The 22,762-nt window shown below is 39.6% G+C and overlaps 1 protein-coding gene across 1 annotated transcript in view; it reads left to right on the forward strand.

Annotated features, from left to right (window-relative positions):
* Positions 1 to 22,762, forward strand: part of EMB2410 (embryo defective 2410) — a 46,604-nt gene that overhangs the window by 11,478 nt on the left and 12,364 nt on the right. Inside the window, exons 6-15 of the mRNA XM_089145198.1 lie at positions 1,725 to 1,865; positions 2,909 to 2,971; positions 3,325 to 3,555; positions 3,651 to 3,734; positions 6,109 to 6,266; positions 7,951 to 8,464; positions 8,948 to 9,118; positions 9,523 to 9,588; positions 15,093 to 15,215; positions 18,186 to 18,461. Of these exons, the coding sequence (XP_089001324.1) occupies positions 1,725 to 1,865; positions 2,909 to 2,971; positions 3,325 to 3,555; positions 3,651 to 3,734; positions 6,109 to 6,266; positions 7,951 to 8,464; positions 8,948 to 9,118; positions 9,523 to 9,588; positions 15,093 to 15,215; positions 18,186 to 18,461 (1,827 nt within the window). The remainder of the gene's footprint in view (positions 1 to 1,724; positions 1,866 to 2,908; positions 2,972 to 3,324; positions 3,556 to 3,650; positions 3,735 to 6,108; positions 6,267 to 7,950; positions 8,465 to 8,947; positions 9,119 to 9,522; positions 9,589 to 15,092; positions 15,216 to 18,185; positions 18,462 to 22,762) is intronic.

The following is a 22,762-nucleotide window of genomic DNA, read 5'->3' on the forward strand; positions in this document are numbered from 1 at the left end:
AAGACCTAGTTAGTCCTTGTTCTTAAACCAATATCCTTGTTCTACCACTTCCGTTTTCAGCCTTCCATTATATCTGAATTTTATCTATCTTCAAATCTGAACTTGATTCCCCGGAGGGGGGGGCAATTTGATAATTACACAAAATTAACTAGTGTTTATGTTTGCATTAAACACGTAAGAGACAAAGATGACAAACCTAAAGAATCAAGAGGAAGAAAACCACCACTTGAATCTCCTTATAAACAAGTCACAAAAAAAAAAAAAAAGAAACTACTCAAGGGATCTGATAAGAGAACAGGTAGAGAGAAGAATTGGAATTAAATTTAGACATTTGAAAATCCAAGTCGATTGTGGAGAAGGTCCCACATGAGCTCTTATTGTAAATTTAGAAACATTAGAAGGCATTTGATAAATGAAAGTTTATCTTCAAAGTTAAGCTATAGGTAAGTATGTTTATCTTCAAAGTTAAGCTGTAGGTAAGTATGTTTTCATTCACAATTGTTCGATAAATTAGGATCCCTATTCAACACCAAAAAAAAAAAATCCCTATTAAAAGCCTTGTTAACAAGTCAATCAACGGTAATTTTGTCTTCTACAAAAAAGGTATTTTTTTGGATTAAAAAAAAAAAATGGTATTGTAGTTACAAAAATGTTTTTTTGTAGTAAAAAAAAAAAAAAGTCTTTTAGTTACAAACATAACTACTTGCCCTTGATAAGTTTTTTTTAGATACCAAATTGGAGGCAAATGAAAGATGTTGATATTTTTGGGAACTAAAAATGACTTAGGTCGAACCTCAAGGGGTCCAAATAAAAATTACCCTAAAAAATAATATAAAAAGTGAACTCATAGTCTATAATATGATCATATAATGACTCAAGGTCAAAATCAAGGCTTATATCAAGGTTAATATGAAGATCAGGGTAAAAATCAAGGATTCGATTAGGGTAAAGATGAAGGACAAAATTAGCGTAAAGGTTAGGGCCAAAATTAAGGTTAGGATCAGGGCCAAAATAAGGGTCAGGATGAGGGACAAAATTAGGGTCAGGATCAAGGCTAGGATCAGGGCCAAGATTAGGGCAAGAATCAGGGCCATGGTCAAGGCCAAAAATCAGGGATGGGTCGGGACAAGCCCAACGGGCCAAAGAGTAATCCTAGCCTAGGCCTGCTCTTGGCCCTAGTTAGGGCCAGAATATTTTGGCCCTGACTTGCCCTTAGGGCCAAAATCTTGAGCCCAAGCCCTATTCGGGCTTAGGGTGGGTCAGGGCTGTCAAGGCCAAACTGCACCCTTAACCTCCGCATCAATCTTTTTCTTCCTCCTGTTCCTCTCATTCTTCACTGATTCTGCCCAGTGATACAGCAGTTCAGGGAAAAAAATAAAATAAAAATAGAGAACTCCCACTCTTGATTCTAGAGAATGCTCCCATCTTTTTCTTTGCAATTTTATTCCACCCTGCTGTTGTGTTCTGCTAGAACCAAACTGACCTCCCTTGGGGGGGGAATAAAGAGGAAAAAAATACAGGGTACACCTTATTATATGTACTTTTGTGACCAGCCTGAGGCATACAGCTTTTAGCTTTTCCTATCATTGTTTAAACTTAATACTTCGATATGCAAAAGATTTATCAAGCGTTTCCTCAATTACTGACAATTCTGGATCTCAAATACTATAGTAGTAGCCAGTTTGTGCAAGATATCAGATAATAATTGTCTTGCTTCTATGCAGGAAATGGCAGCAAGTCTCTGTTTTCGGGGTCAACGAATATTCTTACACAGTACAAGTGGCTGGTTTGGTGATGCTCCTCTTGAAGCATCTGGGGACTTTGGTATAAATCCTGAGGATGGCGAGTTCCATCTAATGTGCCAGGTGCGCTTCTTTGATTCTGCACATTCTTGGGCTTAAGGGGATGCTTTCTGTACTTGGTTTGGGAATCTTGTTGACTGATGACCTCTGCAGGAGGAGATCCTCAAATCTCCATGTGCCGCATGATCCAACCGAGATGGTAGTTTTAATAGTGTGGAAGTTTTGATTATCCTTCAATGCTGAAAGTCACTGAATCTAATAACCATTTATGAATCTAAAGACTTGATTGGGAAGAGATGGTGTTGAAAGCCAGTAGGCAGCAGTAATGTAGCATTTTTGTGGGTCCCCATAACATTTGTATGATTTGGGGCCATAAACTACAGGTAGATTTTCAAGGGAGCGGTTGGTAAGGCGTAAGTGGAAAAGGTGGTTTTTTGTGTTTTTTCAGGAAAGAGTCTTATAGCCTGTGTTGCGGCCTACTACTTGTATTTCACTGAGATTTTTTTATTTACTGGTAGTCCATAACTCAAAATCATAAGAAGATGACATTTGATGGACCACAAATCTTAAATTGCTAGACTCATTCTTTAAAATTATTGTGTGATTTATGCCATAGTTGATACTTGTTGTAGTTGCAGGACTTCCTGATTAATCATTTTTCGGAACCCTGTTATTATTCTCATTCACGGTGGTGATCCTTAAATATGCCATTTTGTCTTCTCATGTCATTAGTTGGTTATGGCACCAGAAGGAAGTCCTATAGATGGCCATACCAGTTGTTCCTTGTGCTCGTCAGAACCTAATGCTTATGTTTTACTTCATTCTAAGCTTCATCACCCTAATCATCCTAACATCATCCACTTAAGCTCTTGCCTGGTGGTGGCAGATGAATCACTTTAGGAAGCATAGGGCATGCTTCATACCCGTCTCATGAAATCTCTAACCACTGCATTTGCTTCTTTCTTAGTTTGAAGACCTTGCCCTTAGGCTTGATAGTTTCTGGTTCGGAGAAATGTGGTGGACCAACAAATCTTCTTCAAAACCTGGATGCCAAATTTATTTGTTTTTGGTTCAACTCTTACTTATACATTTTGCTTGTATTTTAGGTTCCACATGTTGAAGTGAATGCCCTTATGAAGACTTTCAATATGAAGCCTCTGTTGTTCCCGGTATGTACTCCCCCCTCCCTCGTGTGTGGCTGGCGTTTTGATGGGTATGAGCCTTAGTTTAATTATGAGGAGTTGTTGATTGGTTATATTTGACGGACTGAAGATAACAATTGTCTTTGCAACTTATAATTGCAAGATCTTTGTTGTTAAGTTGTTATAATGTCCCTTTTTCTTCTTTATTTCTCATATTTGAACTGAAATAAATGACCGTAAAAATGGTAGACCTGTCTACAGTTCATAGTCATTCATTCAACCCTGGAAATGGAAAATTCTTATCTCCAGATGAGCTTGTGTGATCCATAAACCCGTTCTGCCTTTTTCTCATTTCAATTTCCTTCATATTTTGAGTGCAGGTGGCAGGATCAGTAACTGCTGTCTTCAACTGTCAAGGTCCATTGGATGCCCCTATATTTGTCGGAAGTGGAATGGTTTCAAGGAAGGCAGTTCATTCAATTTCTGAATATCCTCCATCATTTGCGTCTGAAGCAGTTACAAAGAATAAGGAAGCTGGGGCAGTGGCAGCATTTGACCGTATTCCATTTTCTTATGTATCAGCCAATTTCACGTTCAACAGTGATAACTGTGTAAGTTTCCTAGGATTATAGCCTTACATGCCTGAAGTAGCACTCATCTGCCATTCTGCCTCAGTCATTATGTTTTGTAAGATTTTCTTTTCTAGGTTGCTGACTTGTACGGAATCAGAGCAAGCCTTGTGGATGGTGGTGAAATTCGAGGGGCTGGAAATGCATGGATATGCCCAGAGGTACATGTCTTGCATTTTTCCCCCTCTCTTTTTCTTTTTTCCTTTCTGTGAAAGGTACATGTCTTGCTTAGCAGTCAAAATCATTACTAGGTAGTAGTTTCATGTTGTAGGTGCAGTTCAGTTTCCAAATCCCATCACACAATAGTCTATCAATTGATTTCTATTGAACATCTTCTTTATCTTTCTTATGTTTTCACCTTGTTCCTATGATGCCCTGATGCCCCCTTCCTTAACAAAGTAATCAGGTTCTGTCAGAAATCCTACTTTAGGCTTCTCTTGGCTTTGCCCCACATTAATGTAGTCCTAGATTGATAGATCATCAACTAGGAACCAGTTCTTCCCGGATCCAATAAAACCAAACTTGAATTTGAAAAATTAGGGTTAGGATTTGCTGAAATTCCAAATTTAGTCTAGGGTTCAGTGATGGAGTTTGGGAAAGGTAAGCATCCTCTGGAAGGGTCTGGCTTGGGGTGGTTTATTGAAGGACCGTTCTTAGCAAGGCCATTTGTTGAAAAGTACGATTCCCAACTCTTGCTATTGGGCAGGCAAGGCAAGAAGTTGGATCAAGCTCCAATGGAAGAGGGTTATGTGATCTAAATATTGGATAGACTTGATGGTTGGATTTTGAGATCTGAAAGTTGGGTCTTGTTGAGAGACACTGGTAAGGCAAAACTCGGGGGTTTTGGCTGGTCAGGTTGTTACCAGATTCGAACGGTTGTGTTAGGAGGGTTTGGGAATGATATGTTCTGAAGGAGATGAAGATTATTGGATTGGACTGGCAGAATCTCTGCAAGAAAAACCTTGTGTATGTTCTTCTAGAGGATAGTTGCAGGTTTTGAACACAGCATTTCCCTTGAATAACATTGGTATGTGCTTGATTCTATTCTCGGGCAGCAGCAAGGAGGTTTTGGATGAATCCAGTGGTAAATATGCCATTTGAGGGATTCATGTGATGGAGGATTTACAAAAATAAAAAGGAAAAAAAATAAAGAGGGGAAGAGGAGAATGCAGCTCAGCTTAGATTCCCTTATCTGGTACAAGCTTTACATGTAAAGCAGACCTTGTAGAAGATTGATTCTATGGTTGAAGAAGGAACCAAGACTTCAAAATGCCTAGCGCCCACAATCCTCCTCAACACTAAAAATCACTTTCACAGAGGAAGGCAGCATCTTCCTTGACTTTAAACAGCATTCACGATTGATTAACTGGGCTTTAAGCACTAGAAAACACTCTCACAGAGAAGGGAGGCAGCAACCAAATTTGCTTAATGCAAAAATTTGGTTCTTCGAGTCCGAAATTCTATTCCCCCCAATGGGGGTATATTAGTATATATAAGCTGTAGGAAATAGTTTTTTAGTTCATACTTTATGTTGTGCTGTTTTGTATATCCAAACAGGCCCTTAGTAGCAAACTTTTAATGCTGAACAACCTTTTACTTTGTCAACTTATACAAACTATTTTCCTATTCTTAGATCCACAAGGGCTAATAAGTGTTACAATGTAGAAGTCCTAGCTCTAATAGTACTGGGAATCTAATTAAAACATAAGTACAACTCTTAACTGACTTGAATCTGAATTAAAAGTTTAAAACAACTCTAACTTAAAACCAGATCCTATCATTTAGGATATAGAAACAAACTTTGAAACAAATAGAAGTCTAAACCTCACTGGGTAATTAAGTTATGTGACTTTTTTAAGTGGTCAGGTGGTTTCTAAAATAAACCAAGAATAAAAATAAACTAATTGAATTGGCTAAAATTTGTGTACCACCTTGGTGCACAAATTTTCGGCCCATGGGGAATAGGCCCGTGGAACAGAAGGCCCAACCCCTATATGATTGAATCCTCAAGCTTATTCCTAGGAAATCAAGCCCATTTGATGCTGTATCTGCATCATGCATCCCCCTTATGAGTTGTTGGTTAGGATAATCTGTTACACTTTTATTTAAGTCCTCCATTTATATTTTGATTCAGTATGTTGAAGCTCTCAATTATTTTTATTTTTTCATGAATACAAGATATTGCTCTTTCTTGCAGTCTTATATTATGTTATAAACTGCATAGTGGGTGGTGATTGGGGGCACTATTGATGCTTTATTACTTTTCAGGATTTGTATAGTTGCTATATCAATCTAGCCATTCCTGCTTCAAAGTCTTAATTGTTCTTCAGCATCACTTCAAAAACCATACTTACATTTGTACATTCACATCTCATGATGACCACTGACTGCTTCAATTATTTATCGAGTCATCATTTTTGGAGGTTGCATTTTTAATCTGGCCAGGATGTGGATTCTCCACATTTTGCACCCTTTATGTTTTTTATATTATTTTGCTTTATTAAACTTATTTCTTATTGTTCTTTGCATTTACAGGGTGAAGTGGATGACACAGCAATGGATGTAAACTTTTCTGGAAATTTGTCTTTTGACAAAATTTTGTATCGGTATTTACCAGGTGAAATTCAACTGATACCATTCAAACTGGGAGAACTAAATGGTGAAACCAAACTTTCTGGGTCACTATTGAAACCGTAAGGTTCTAAGACCTAGCTATATGATATTTATCTGTTCGTTGATCTTTTTTGACAAAATTACACAGAGTTCCCTTGACCTTTCTGGCAGATCCGGCAAAAAAAAACTAGGGGAACCCTTATTTTTCTCTTCTTGTCCTCTATGGTGGTGGCATTCATTCTACCACAGCCTCAGATTAGTAAGCAAAATTGAATGTTGGCAAGACTTGGATTGATTCTTTACCTCCATAACCCCAACTCATGTCAATCTGTAACTGTCCTTAACACTCAACAACTTTCACTTAAAAAAAGAAAAGGAAAAAAAAAAAAAGTAATCATAAACCTAAATGTTCAGAAGACAGAATTCCTCAGAGAAGGGGACTGCACGGATGATGGCAGGAACAACAGCAACAGATGTGGGGTTTGTTGCCATGGTTGGGGTTGTTAAGTCCTGCAATTTCATCTACCAACCTGAAAACCCTGTTGGTTGGAGGGCTCCAATGCTCCGTAGGGTTGACATTGGATGGGTTGCAATCTGCAGGAAGTCTCCTTTAATCAATGTGTTGCATCTTCATCCTCTTTCCTTGCAGGAAGACTAGATGTCTGATAAACTCACTTCAACTTTAACAATTTTCGTTGACATAGGGGACAAGAAAATTAGGGTTTCAACCCACTATGCACCACCACATGGTCCAAAACCTGCTTATGCCTTATGTTGATCTCCTTCTTTATTTTACCTATATTTTATTCCGTGCCGGAGCATCTCTTCTTCCCATTTCCGCTGTTCCTCAGTACGAAAGGCATCCCTCTAGTGGCACAACTCCTCACACCCCCCCCCCCAAAAAAAAATAAAATTGCCATTGCTAGTAGGGTTGCACAGTTCAATTATCTATCTGTCTCTCTATGAGTTTCATATTGTGGCTTCTTCTTTCTTATGTATGGACAAGTATGTGAATCAGCCCCACCCCCAAATCTCCCCCCCCCCCCCACCCCCAAACCCCCCCCACCCCCAAAAAAAAAAAAATGATGAGGTTCAATTTGTAATTTACTGAGTTAGTGATCTTTTATGCTGCTGCATACTTGACCAGTTCAACTGATCATGTCAATCAGCCTAAGACTCTTTTTCAAAGTTCCTATCTGTTAAGTAGATTTTTCGTCGTTCCTCGCTTTCAATTGCGACACAAGAAATGATATTAATGTTGGCTTTTTTATGCTTCTCTGTCAACCTTCCCATATTTCCTTCTCCATGGGCACTGATGTGCTCTTTCACAGTTTCACCTGATGGTTTTGCTTCTGGCGGCAAAGGATATCTCTGCAGATCATTGTCGAAGAAGAACAATGCTGGTGCAGATTTTGGTGGTCTGAGGTGGTTGGAGGGTTGCATTGGTTAAACCGAATGAAATGAAGTGGTGGGTCCCACCTTTTGTTAAAAAAATAAAATATTAAAAAAAATGATCAATGGCAAATTTAATTATCAAGGATAAGATTGTCAAACTCTATCTTTTTTCAAACACCATTAGCATCAGGGATATGGAAGTAATTGTTGGAAATGCAGGAAAATTTCGCTTAATTGTCAGAAAGGTCAAGAGAGGTCTGAGTAATTACTCATCTTCTTTTCATCCTTTGACCAAAAAAAAAAAAATAAAAATTACTCATCTTCTTTTAATTTCAATTTAACTTATACAATGTTAGATTTATGATACAGGAGATTTGACATCAAGTGGGTTGCACCGAAAGCTGAAGGGTCATTCAGTGATGCACGTGGGGATATTATTATTTCACATGATTATATTACAGTTAATTCATCATCAATTGCTTTTGACTTGTATGCCAAAGTTCAAACATCTTATCCTGATGAGTATTGGTTAAACAGAGAAGTGACTGTTTTAAATGATGGCATGCCCTTTATCATTGAGGGAGTTGACTTAGACTTCCGGATGCGTGGTTTTGAGTTCTTCAGTTTGTCGTCCTCGTACCCTTTCGATTCCCCTAGACCTGTTTATCTGAAAGCAACTGGAAGGATTAAGTTTCAAGGAAAAGTTTTAAAGGCAACTGATGTAATTGATGAGGAAGTCAACAGTGTTGAGGAGAATTTTGTAGAAAGACATAAGCAAAGTACTCTTGCAGGGGAGATTTCACTTTCTGGCATCAAACTGAACCAGCTGATGTTGGCTCCTCAGTTGATTGGATCCTTGAGCATTTCACGTGAGAAAATCAAGGTATGATCGTAGAGCTTGGGTTTCTCTCTCTCTTTCTCTTTCTTTTAAATAAAAGATTGATGAGATTTCCCAAAAGACAAGAGTTCAACCCAAGAACTATTAGTGCTTGCTACACATTGAAGCTATATGAAGAAATTTGGTTTCAAAAGAAAAAATACTAAGGTGATACGGGAGAATCACTGCTGGCCTAAAATCTTCGAGGGGATCAAATAACTTTGGCCTTTTACTTACAGAGTCCCATTTGGTAAGAAAAATGCAAGAAATGTGTCATTCAACTCTTTAATAGCAAGATAACCAAAAATCTTTCGTTCTTTGTGACTGATCCTGGATTCTTTTTCTGAGTTTCACCACATAACATTTTGATAGAGTATGTTCCTTGTAATAGCCAGATAAATGTCGAAAGTGAAGCATCTAATTCCTGGTAAAGTATGTTTTTTTACTTCTTAAATTTTAATTTTTTTTGGATACTTGCTGGGAATGCAGTTGGATGCTACAGGGAGACCTGATGAGAGTTTGGGAGTTGAAGTTATTGGACCATTGCAAACTATTACTGAAGAAAGCTTGCAAAATGAAACAATGGTGTCTTTTTCTCTCCAAAAGGGGCAACTTAGAACTAATGTTTGTTACCGACCGCAACATTCAGCTAGCTTGGAGGTACTTGTATTTTATGTGTGTGTGTGTGTGTGTGTGTGTATATATATATATATATATATTTTTTTTTAATAAAGACCAAAGTCATTGTTCTTCTCTATATAGTCTAAGTACTATTTTCTTAAGTGACGGTAGCCCTTGACACAACCATGATGGTTGCTCTGTTGTGACCAAGTGGTCATGGGTCCGGTCTGGAAACAACCTCTCTGCAAAATTGGGGGTAGGGCTGTGTACATTATGAGTTTTTGACCCTCCCCGGGACCCCAAGTGATGGAGCCTTGCGAACTGGGTACTCCTCTTCCCCCTCTCCCCCCCTTTCAGTGATTGTCAGTGGGTATGATCTTTTTATATTTTGCACTGACATGTGCTTTAATCGTTGTTTGACTTGTTTTACATTATGTCAATAGGTGCGCCATTTACCACTTGATGAGTTGGAGCTAGCTTCTCTTAGAGGGATGCTAGAGGGTGAGACGGTGAGACAATGTTTTAGACCCTCGCAGTCTTTTACATTAACCTGCTGTTGAATAGTATTTCCTTATTGCTGCTCCCTTTTAATTTATTCATGCATATAACAACCAAAGAGTTGGATGTGGAATTAGGGAAAATGGGTATTGATCTGAGCTGAGATTCAGCAATCATTTATTTATGGGTCATGATTGATTGTGATTTTGGAAATTATTTCCTATTTTAATCTTTTGGGTCCATTCATTTAATCTGATTTACTACCCTCTTTTGATTTTGCTTAGAGTGCATAGTTAAAGTAATGCACTTAATATTTTTCAATTGGGCCTCAAGAGACTTTATTGTGGGCCTATGGTTGGGATCTATGGACTTTGGGAATCTTATTTTTGAGCTTATTGATGTAATGAGCCTTTGATATAAATCATATTTGAGGTCTTAATTATGTAAACAGGAATATGTACATGAATATGATTGTGTGTGGTCCTATCTGCTGCTAATCAATCAACAAAGTTAAGCCTTCTTTAATCTAGTATTCATGTCTTACTGTTAATCAGTAATTTGTATTGATTGAAAATTTCTGGTATTTTGTCATTTTAAGCTAGTTTTCTTTAGCAAATTGGAACAGAATTGTTTATTTGGTTTTAAGAATCTTAGCTTGGTTTGTTTGATCCTTGTAAATACGGTTGCTGTCCTACTTGGATTTATAGAATTTTGGAATGGAAAATTAGTTTGATTTAGTTAGTATTGAGGTGTTATCTTGGATAAATTCACAACAGAACCTATTTATCTACTGAGGAGGCTCATGGAAAGATCTGGATTTGTGAAGAAGGATTTCTGTTTGGTATTTATTGGCCTGGAGATAGCCTATGATAGAGTCCCTAGAGATATAATCTTGCATGTCTTTGCAAAGCGAGGTGTTGAGTCATTATATAGATGTAATAACAAAGATCATGGGCAGGTAGGGTGGCTAGCGTGAGATTGGTGGGAGGCCAGGGCAAGGAATTCCAATTGCATGTGGGTTGCATAAGGGGTTGGGCATAAGCCCTTATTTGTTTGCTCTTATTATGGATGTTTTTTTTTTTTTGGGGGGGGGTGGGGGGTGGGGAGGAAGAACTTATTATGGATGGATTAACCAACAATATATAAGATGAGTTATCATGGTGTATGCTCTTCATTGATGACATTGTTTTGGTGGATGAGACAAAAGCAAATATTAAGGCTAACTTAGTATGTAGTAATGAGCCTAAGTGAATGAGGACCAGAAATCCAAGTTCCTAAGATGAATAGCAGTAAGACAAATTAGGGCTTCCAGGGATTTCGGTCAGGACTAATGTAAGCTACTATTTAGGGCCAAAACAGAATTCTGTGACTGAACTGCACTCTCACTTAAGTCCTCTTTTTGTGAATTTTTTTGAATGACTGAATGCTGGTTTGGTTCCCTAGGTTCTGCATTTAGGGTTAGGTTTGCAGGGAACTTGGATTAGGTTCTGTTAGGGTTATTAGAACTCTTTGGTCGGTTGTAACAGGGGCTGGTTTAGGGCTACATGTTTGGGGTTGGGATGCTAGGGTTCTAGAAGGGAAGCTTATTAGTTGTGGAGCCAGGTTCTTGAAGATCTAGGGTTTGGGTTTACAATTTCACAATTAGGATTTTAGGTTAGGGTTTGGGAATCTAGGGCCACTAGGATTTAGGGTTTTATTGGGGTGAAAAGGTTTGAGATTAGGATCGAGTGATATTGGAGGTAGAGGGATAATGGATCTGCAGCGGGGTAGGATTCTAATGGAGGGTTTAGGAATTATGAAATCTAAGGGTTCTTAGGGAAGGAAGAAGGGCCGAAGGGCCGAAGGGTGGGGTTTGTTGAAACAACAACTTAAAATAGGGGAAAGGTGAATTGATGAGGCTAACTTGTTACTTACCTGGAGGGATGTAACTAAGTCTAGTAACAAGCTAAGATGGAGATGTAGTGGAGGCAGGCTGCTACAAAGACTACCAAGGAGAGAATTAAAAACACTAGACTGCTTACTTAATCAGCTGGAGTTACCTTACCACTGATGAGAAGCTCTACTCCTTGCCATGGTTTGAGATCTCGATCTCAACTCAGACCTGGGCCAACCAAAAAATCAAGATCTCATGAGATTTCGGCCGAGATCTGGTAAAAGAATGCTGATCAACTTGAGTGAACTTGGTGGCCCATCTCTGTGGGTTTTAGGGCTCAAGTTGGGCTGAGAGTTGGTATTTAGCCTATTTTAAGCATTCTAAACATAGTGGTGGCCTTAGATTTTTGAGAAAACAAATGTATAAATGGATTCCAACTTGTCCCTAACTTTGAAATCGAAATGCTGAAAGAATGAACATGCAAACTTATAAAACATGAATACACAACCATTAATTGATATAAATGAAAACATAAAGGTTTATATTGATAACATACATCAAACATGATCCATTGTTCACAATTCCACATTATGACATTACAACTACAAGGCTACAAGTATCATGAGTACCAGAGTGAAATGAAATCAATGACTAAGTGACTAAGAAACTCCTCCAACTCTTGAGGTTATAGCCTTCAAATGGAGTCTAGTGTTTTTCATTATTTTCTAATTTTAATTTCTTATGAAATATATTTTTTAGAACATAGTATTTAAAAAAAAAAAAAAAATTGGGAAAACACTCACCTTCCTTGAAGAATGGTTTCAAAATCACTTGATTCTTGTTGATTACTTGTTGTAAATGAGCAAAGTAGAGTGTAGATGCAGTGTAGGGGAAGATCCTCCAGTTTTTAGGCAAAAAATCCAGCCAAAAATGGAAGAACAGATGTTGGGGAAGAAAAGGGGTTGAGACGGCTTATATGAGACGAGATATCTTGTTTCAACTTTCAACTTGACGAGACCTGGGAGTTAAATGGAAGACTCGAATTGAGATCTCAGAAACGAGATGGAGGTCGAGATGGACAATTCTCAGGGTTTTGCCGGGGATCTCGACTTAGTTTGTATTACCATTCTGATGCCTGTAGACCCCATTTTCCTATCTCAAGGAGTTTATCTCACATGGGCTACGCATCCTTGATATCCTAAATATCATTTAAGAACATATGATCTTTAACCCCGAAAACCTAACTTAACCATTTCCCCTAAGATCCAAACCAGTCCACCCCATATGAGTTGGTTCTCCTAAAGATCTTGGAAGAATTGGCTCTCATTCATTTAAGGCTTCATCAACTAGACTGTCCAATCAACTGATAGAACTGAATATGGAATGCTATTAAACTACTAGTGTGCTGTTGGGCAGCCTAGGGGCTTCACCTGGGCTTCACCTGGGTTTCTAACTGCTGACCACCAAATCTGATATTAACGGTTCAACCTGCATCACTGGATTTAGGGTTTTAGATGGTGGGAAAGGGCCGTGCAAGCTGGATCAAGTCTAGAGCTTGGTGGAGTTGATATGTGGTTGAAGTTTAAACAGATGTGGTAATCTCTGGGTATTGATGAATGATGATTTCCTGAATAGGGTTAGGGTAGGGTTTAGGTTTGGTGGGTTCTTGAGTTTGGGAAAAATAAAACTAAAGGGAAAAAGAGAGTATTGGGGGGGGGGGGTGTCAGTTGGATCTGCAGCCTACTTTCATACTGAACCTGTTCTTCAATTAGATAATCTGTAAGATGAAAGTAAAGGCCGAATCCTCAGCCACAGCAGGAGTCTTTGACTTGAAACACCTAGGATCCCATGTCTTGGACTTTGAACACCGAAAACCTAAACCTGGACTTAAATCACCTGGTCAGAACTACAAAACAGAATAAGTAGACACATAAATATTTTGAGCAAATATCACATAAAACTTGGGTCTCTCTATTCTCCTCAAGGGGCTAATATCCATGGGCTTTAAGTACCAGATTAAGAGAATCCTCTTTGGACTAGGACTAGCACTAGAAAACCAAAAAAAGGCAGAGTATGACCTCTCTATGTGTGCAGGTCTACTAAAAGACAAGATTGGACCATCCTGCCCCTGACTTAAACTAGACCAGAAATATACCACTTGAAGCAACTTTGAACCAAGGTCCAACTGAAATTAAAAGAGCTTAAAGAAACTATTACTGAAATTAAAAGAGCTTAAAAAAAACGAAGTACTACTGAGCTACTATTATTATTTATTAGTAATACTCTTTAAAGTCCTACTTGGACATCTTCTCCTTGGCTCTTCTGCTTGTAATTTAGGTCTTCATATCTGCATCAAGACATGGAGATTGGCCTCGGAACAAAAGGCTATAAGATTAGTAGACCAAAGACAGAGTATATGATGTGTAAATTTAGTCACACTATGAGGGATGATTACGTGGTGAGAGTTGAGGAGAAAGACGTACCACCCAGAATAATTGTCAAGGTATCACTTCGGCAGCCAGGCACCTTGTTCCACCTGGTTGCCTAGGAAGCCTTACTTGGCTTATTGTTGTCACTTTGAATTTCGCCCGTCACCAGTGCTTTGGATTGCATAGGCACTGGGACAACTATCTTTCACAAGGAAGGTGACATAGATGATGATATTTCACAAGAAGTTAAAGTGGGGTGGTAGAAGTGGAGAGGTGTGTCTGGATTTTTGTGTGACACATTCCCTTAAAGATTAAAGGGAAGTTGTATAAGATTGTTGTTCAACCACTATGATGTATGGGGTTGAATGCTGAGCAGTTAAGGAGTGCTATAGAGCAAAGCTTTATCTTGTAGACAAAGTGAGGAACAAACATGTTAGAGCTGATGCGGGAGTTGCGTGTATCGGCACCAGCTTCAAGAATGTTGTCTGAGGTGGTTTGGCAATTTGCAATGAAGGTCAACGCCCTCAATAAGGAGCTAAAAGATCTAGGGCTCGGCTTAAATTAACCATAGGTAAGGCTGTGAAGAATGACATGCATAGTCTAGGTTTTGTGTCAACTATGACCTCAAATAGAGCCTATTGGTGAGCAAGAATCTGCATTGTTGACACCATGTAGTTATGGTTTTCTGGGCTGCCCTCTTTCCTCTTAGTTTCATATTTATAATTTTCATTTTCATTTTCATTTCTAGCCATCTATTATTATTATTAGAAATGCTAGGATCTCTGTTCAGTTTGAAAGGATCCATGTAACCAACCTGATTCATTTGTGCTATGGTTGAATTGTTGTTGTAGGTGGTATTAAGGTTGTTGCTATGTCTATTCTCTCTCTTCTGTCTCTCTTCCTTGTGACCTCTACCTCCTCATCCTTTTGATTCCCACCCCATTGCGACCAGTTTTTTAACAGATCTTCTGGTCAATCTGCTTGCAATTGTCTTGGTAATTCTGATTTATTGCACAGTGGTCAAAAGACTCAAAACATTATGGTTTTATGCTGATTTTCCAATCGACTGCATTAGTGATTCTTCTTTATTAAGGAGATGAAAGTTTATTTTTCAAGCAACATATGGCATTGTGTACACAGTAATCAGAAGTTTCTCAAAAGATGATTTTTTTCTTTTTCTTTCCGAACCATCTAATTACTTTCATATTTTCAGGCAGAGCTCCAACTTAATTTTCAGAAAAGGAGGGGTCATGGGATGCTATCTGTATTTCACCCCAAATTCAGTGGTGTACTAGGTGAAGCCCTGGATGTGGCTGCTCGGTGGAGTGGGGATGTTGTGAGTATAAGTATACCATGCTTACAAATGTAACTTGTTTTGTTGTGCAGATCTTTTGCATTAAAGTGCATTGTTATGAATCTGGTTCTGTTGAATAATTTTCTTTTGGGGCAATGTACCAACTTGAAAAACGAATAAGATTTAACTATCAGTTGATTAATGTCTCCTTAATTTGATTTCCTACTGTATTCTTTGCTTTCGTGTCTGACTTTATCACCTCAATTTATTCTGAACAATATACAGTGGAACTGTGGTATTGAGTTCTTGGAGAATTGCATATTCTAGCTCCCTTTTTTAAATTTCCCAGTCAAAATAATATGCAATATAATACTGTACTTCAATACATAGCAGTCAAAAACTGAAATATCTGTCCATATCCTGGGCTAAATCTAGGCGCTGTATGAATATGTTGTATACAATTTTGAAGGGATTTAGGTGTTTTAGCTGGGAAGCTTTTTGAGAAGAGCTGGGTATCACTTAATTTTCTGAATGTTTGTGGTAGTTCTCTATGTTTGTTGATCTGTTTTATTTTGTTTCTCTTAAGAGGAACCCTCCACCTTAGATTTTTTTTCAATCTAAATAAGAATCTGAGTTTCTGCTTCTACTGGTTATGTTTGTGGGACTTCATATTGAATTTATAAGGAATATTGTGCATGAAGAAAAGGATTCTGTTAACTGTTGAACCTTTTTTTGCCCGAACAGTTAAATCTTCTTGTTAGGACCCTAGGATGAGAGGCCATGTGGAATGAGGGTTAGTTAGGGTTATTTGAAATTATAAATAGAGGGATAATTGAGGGTTATAAATAGAGGGACAAGTGAGTGGAGAGGGGATCGAATGTTTTATGAGAGTTCTTGGGACACCAGGGTGAGGTGTGGGGGTGACTGGCACCATAGAAACCAGTGTTATCTTGTTATTTCTTGCATTCTTGTATGAATTTTTGGGAAATATTATTAGGGTTTTATCAATTGGCACGGAAGCGAACGATCCGGGGAGAGGTGATGGTGCTGCCTTCGTTCCGGTGAAGGAGGAGTTCGGAGATGGATTTTAGAGGTTCTTCTCTTCCCCGGGAGAACCAGACGAGGAAGAGCGGTGGTTGGGGGTAGCGATCCAACATCTGGAAGGAGAGGCACTTGACTGGATCTATCACAAGATTGGACGGCATTTTCTTGGACGGGATTCAAAGAAGCCCTGAGGTGTGAGTTTAGCGACGGGAGACAACCGACATCAAATTTGGAGATAGACAACAACCAGGTTGAGAAGTATCGAATGAAGGATGAAATCGCCGGCTATGGAAGTCACGCATCACCAAACGTGGAGCAAAAGATGAAGATAGGATTGAGTGAAGATACCTACCGGACCGAGTGGAGGAGCAATATTCGCTATAAAATCGAGATGCGATGAAGTGAAGAAGCATAGAAGGAGACCAGGTACAATCGATGGCAAGTTGCAAGCGGCCAAAAATTCTATTCGCAGGAAAGGAAGAAGAGAGTGGAGTTTTAGGGTTTTTGAGGTTGGTTCAGCTCAACCCAAACCGGTCAATCAATTTGGTTCAAACATTAAGGGCCAAGGAGCTTCTAATTCGGGCCCAATCAGGTATGCTAGAATCAGATTTAGAACCCAAGAGATCCAAGTTCAAAGATTGGGCCGTACGTTTCCTAAGAAACCCCCTTGCCGACCCATTCCATTAATCCCACCCATCGTATTTCATTAACTCAATATCCAACCCCTATTTGTTAACCCATGATTTTAAGTGTTCATGTCTAGCCCATTTAATAGAATTATTTTGGGCCAATTACGTCCACAACCCAAAACCCAATCCCTACAATCAAACCAACGATCAGCCCATTACCTTCACCCATGGGTTTAAGTATTTGGACCTTACTCCTTTTCATCATCACTCATGGGCCTGGCCCATTTCGTATACCCAAAATCCAAGCCTTTTCAGCATTACTTAAACCCAAATAACTCAAACGGGTCACCAAAACCCAAACCAAGCATGAACCAAGAACTTGCCGAAAATGGTCCAACCGAACCAACAAGTTGGGGAACCATCGCCTTCAACCTCGAACTCCGAATAGAAAGGGAGGCGGCAACGCTGGGGCTGCGGCGGACCGAGGAAAATCCATTGTCTTCCAACAGCTGCACGCGAGCTCCTTGAGATGCGGCGGTGCGATGGGGATTAGTTTCGTTACAGGGAAAAAAAAAAGCTCCAAGTCTGATTTTGAGTAGTGGGTGTGTTATTCAGCCTGGGAGGATGATTTTGATTTACTACGGCTATGCGGCACCATCACACGACTAAACTTCAACAATTCCATCACCTTGAGGACAAGGTGATTTTCGAGGGGCCGGTAGTGTTAGGACCCTAGGATGAGAGGCCATGTGGAATGAGGGTTAGTTAGGGTTATCTGAAATTATAAATAGAGGGATAATTGAGGGTTATAAATAGAGGGACAAGTGAGTGGAGAGGGGATCGAATGTTTTATGAGAGTTCTTGGGACACCAGTGTGAGGTGTGGGGGTGACTGGCACCATAGAAACCAGTGTTATCTTGTTATTTCTTGCATTCTTGTATGAATTTTTGGGAAATATTATTAGGGTTTTATCACTTCTCCTTTGAATGATTTCTATTTTGAATACTGTAACTACATTGGTGTTGTTGAGGCAGGCTACTTTCTTTTCCCACCTACCTGAGAAATTTACAAAGTCCATGTCCTTCTGGTCAGCCCATTTATTTCAATATTTAGGCCCCTTTTTTTAATTTTATTTAAACCTTGTCCTTTTCTTGGATTCTATGTAGATTTCTTGTAAAACTTTATTTATTTCTCCTTTTTTTTTTTTTTTTTTTTTGGGGGGGGGTATTCTAACTTTGTATTCATATCAGGAAAATATTCTTGTTTTCATTTCATTGTATTTGTGAATTTTACTCTTGTAAGATGTAATACTGAAACAGGTTGCTTTATCCTTGTGCAGATAACTGTTGAAAAAACCGTTCTGGAACAAACCTCTAGCCGGTATGAGCTTCAAGGTGAATATGTGCTGCCTGGTACACGTGACCGACACCCGGCTGGTATGGATGGTGGTGGCTTGTTGAAAAGGGCAATGGCTGGGCATCTAGGTAGCGTGATATCTTCCATGGGTAGGTGGCGAATGAGGCTAGAAGTTCCTAGAGCTGAAGTTGCTGAAATGCTTCCACTTGCACGACTTCTTTCTCGAAGTACTGATCCTGCTGTTCGCTCTCGATCAAAGGTTCGATTTTCCTTTACCTGGATAAATGTCATGCTATATCCTATCGTAAACCTTTAAGCATTTATATACTTGTACCAATCAACGTAGGTACCAGCATGCCAACACTTATGTTAAATTCTTAACTTCTAGAGTGGCTTAGGCCATTTAGTTTCTTACTAGTTCTATGGATTAGTATGAACGATAGGTATAGTCCTCATAATCATATAGGCAATACCTTTGCATGTGCTTTTAGCTGGATCTGGTTTTTTAATAAATTTCCTTTTTGGTTTTATAGGTAAGCAGAAAATTTTTATGACGATACAAATAAGTAAAAGTAGACTGTGCATGTTTGCCTCTGTGGCAGTGAATAGTGAACAATGTACACAGTAACAGTGCATGGATTGACCGCGAATTCATTTTATTTATTTGTTTATTTATCAACTAAGGTGTCCGAAGAAGGAAGTGGCAGAGAGATCTGTTTTAGGAGCGAGAAGGTCTGAAATTTTAGGAGCGAGAAGGTCTGAAATTTTAGGAGCTGTGGTGATTTCATTTTCTGGTTCTTGGTTTGATCATGGCGGTGGCTGAAGATGGCTGCTTGCCAGATCCGGCAGCGGCTGAGGGTATTTTGTATGCTGGAGAGGTTAAGGGGAGTTTAGAGGTGTGTTTGGGAGGCCTGCCTGAGCCGATCCAGGCAGGGAAGTTTACAAGAGTGGTGATTCCTCAGGCAGACTATGAGCAGCAGCAAAATTTGTTTCGCTTTGCCTTGATCGGACGGTTTGATTTTTCGGAAAACTGCCATGGATGCAGTGCATAAGGAGGTGCGGAATTGGAAATTAGATTCTCAGGTCTCCTGTATTCCATTGGCAGAGGTTTCGTTATTTTCCAGTTTGGTTTTGAAAGGGACATGACAGAGGTGTGGAGATGAGCCCCGGTCAAATCTCCTTGCATGTCGTTTGGTTTCAACGCTGGTTGCTGGATTTTAACGTCAATGCTGCGCAGGCATGAACAAAATTAATTTGGATTTGTTTTCCGGATCTCCCTTAGGAGTATTGGCACGCGAGAGTTCTCTTTTTGTTGAAAGAAACGATTGTGGTGAATGGCTTCTTGATCCACGATCTCAAGCCCTCTATTTATAATTAAGTGAAAAGTAGACTATTACAAGGAATAGAAGTTTACATGAATGCAAACTCTAATTTAACTCCTATACAAACTCTTATTAGACTCTTAATAGAATCCAACACTCCCCCTCAAGTTGAGGCATAGATATTAGTCATGCCCAACTTGCCTACAATAGGAAGGAAATCTCTTTCTTTCAAACCCTTAGTGAAAACATCTGCTACTTGGTCTCCAGATCTTACAAAAGGCATGCAGATAAGCCCTTGTTCCAACTTTCCTTTGACAAATCCTGTCAATTTCAATGTGCTTAGTTCGATCATGTTGCACTGGATTATTAGCAATACTAATAGCAGACTTGTTGTCACAGTATAACATCATAGGGTTTGGAACTTGGACTCCAATATCTTGCGGCAAGCCTTTCAACCATAGTAGCTCACAACTGCACGAACCATAGCTCTATATTCAGCTTCGGTACTAGATAAAGCTACCGCATTCGTTTCTTACTTCTCCAAGTAACTAGATTACCTCCAACAAAGGTACAGAACCTGAAATTGACTTCTGTCGGAGATCCAGCCCATCTGCATCGGTGTATGCTTCTACTTTTAGATTATCGGTGGGTGATAGAAGTATTCCTTTTCCAGGAGTTCCCTTCAAATCCGTAGTATTAGTAATGACCTTCATATGAGCTAAATATGGATCATGCATAAATTGGCTCACTATCCCTACAGCATAAGCGATGTCCGGCCCGGTGTGGGACAAGTAAATAAGCTTCCTACCAGCCTTTGGTATCTTCCTTTGTTCCTGGTTCTCCCTCTTTTCTTTAAGTTTAGCTCCAGCTTCAATAGGGGTATCAACTGGTTTACACCCCAACATTCCCACTTCGATAATAGATCTAGGACATACTTTCTTTGGGATAGGAATATACCTTTATTTGATCGAGCCACCCAATCCCAAGAAACGAACTTCCTAGATCTTTAATTTCAAACTCTCGCCAAGAAAGTCTTTCAACTTTTGAATTTCTTCACCATCATCCCCTGTGATGACAATATCGTCTACATAAACAATAGAAGTGTGATGTTAGTACACGACTTCGACAAATAGTGTATGATCAGCATTGCTTGCTTGTACCCAATAGAAGTCATTGCCTTGAGAAGGCGTCCAAACCAGCATCCAGGAGACTGTTTAACCCATATATTGACCTCTTCAACCGACAAACTTTCCCTCAGATTGTCATTGAAAAACCAGTGGGATTTCCAATAGACCTCTTCCGCTAAATCCCCAGTAAGAAGGCATCACGTCTAGTTGGTGCAAGTTCCGGTGTTTGTTCACAGCTACGGACAACAGAACTCTTCCGATATTTAGTTGCACGAGGGCAAAGGTCTCCGATAATCAATCCCATAGGTTTGGGTAAACCCCTTGCAACTAGTCCAGCTTTCAACTTGTTGATGATCCATCCATATTTTGTTTAACCACAAATACCCATTGCAGCCCATTGGTTTCCCGGAGGAAGTGTAATCAGCTCCCAAGTGTCATTCTTCATTGCCGCATTTCCTCTACCATAACTTCCTTCCATTCTATTAGCATAGGCTCCGCCAACTTTAGGGACAGATATAGATGACAGAGAGGATATAAAAGCATGGTAGGAGTCGGACAAAGAGTTATAAGAAACATATTTAGCTATGGGATGTTGAGTACAAGATCGACCCCTTCTAACAGCAATAGGAAGATTGGAAGAAGATACCTCGGAGAATCGATTAGGAGCGGAGATTGAAGTGGTAACGTATCACCTCTCACCCGCTTAGCCGGTTGTATTTCTTCCTCGATAAGTCTTCACCTCCTTATTCGGTCAACCGGTTTGAAAGACCCCAACAATGTGTCTCACGGAGTGGTCTCCCCCGCTAGGTTCTTCACATGGTCAAAACGAAGGGGTGGATTAGAGTCCTCGATATCGGCCGAAGTCTCCCCCGGTCGGAAACTCCCGGGACTCTAAAGTTGTGTTGGTCATGATAGGAAGATCCAGAGTCGGAAAGAACACCTCTCCCCAGGACTCTCCCCCGGAGAGGTGTATAGTAAGGGCAAAACTCATGAAAAATTACATCCATGGATACAATGGTTTCCGGAGGGAGGATGATAACATTTGTACCCTTTCGAGTAGCAGAATACCCCAAAAATATGCAACGAGGCCCGGGGAGCCGGCTTACTCGGTGGGCCGGATTACGGCATACACACGCATCCAAAAACCTTGGGGAACAACAAAAGAAGAGGCTCCTGAAGAATCTCATTAGGACATTTAAAACCAAGTATCCTACTGGGCATCCTATTCAAGGTAAGAAGTAGTGAGTATAGCATCACTCCGACGATCGGGTACATTCATAGCAATCATAATGGAACGGGCTATCTCTAAGAGATGCCGATTCTTCCTTCGGCCACCCCATTTTGGGCAGCCGATCAACGCCGGTCCGATGTATTATGCCGAGTCAGAGAGATATCTTTGAAATTCACCATCAATATACTCGGTGCCATTGTCACTGCGAAGGATCTTTACGGTGGCATTGAACCGAGTTTTAATCATATTATGAAAATCACGAAAACATCGGAAAACCTCATTTTTTGTTTTAAAAGATAAATCCATGAGAACGAGAGTGACAATCAATAAAAGTAACAAAGTACCTATGGCGGTAATAGATACACGTCGGCGGGGACCCCACACATCAGATGAATTAGCATAAAATGAATAGGTCTCTATTATGAAGAGAAGGTAAATAAGTAGAACGAGTCCGCCAAAAATGCAGCTTCGCAAAAAAATTATCCTCATTATAAGAAGAAACCAAATCGGAAATATTTCTAAGAGTCCAGAGGGGGTGACCAGCCTACGGTGCCACCGATGAAGGTCCGATTTTACCGAATGGACCGGATTAGAAGATGTAGTCAAAGCAAACGCAGATTATCCAATCGGCTCAAGCAAATAAAGTCCATTGTCCAGTTTACCACGTCCAATCTCCTTCCCGTGACCAGATCCTCGAGGACACGGAAGATCGGAAAAAAGTCACTTTACAATTCAAGTCAGTGTAAGACTACGATAGAGAGCAAGTTACTAGAGAAAGAGGGAATATGTAAAACTTTAGACAAAGAAAGTGATGAAGAATGCTGAATGGTTCCTTTCAAGCAATAGAAGAATATGAGCCATCAGCGATTCGAACTTATCC

The sequence above is a fragment of the Hakea prostrata genome, chromosome 2, assembly GCF_041222555.1.
Source record: "Hakea prostrata isolate BN-2017 chromosome 2, UWA_Hpros_2, whole genome shotgun sequence".
Classification (NCBI taxonomy): Eukaryota; Viridiplantae; Streptophyta; class Magnoliopsida; order Proteales; family Proteaceae; genus Hakea; species Hakea prostrata.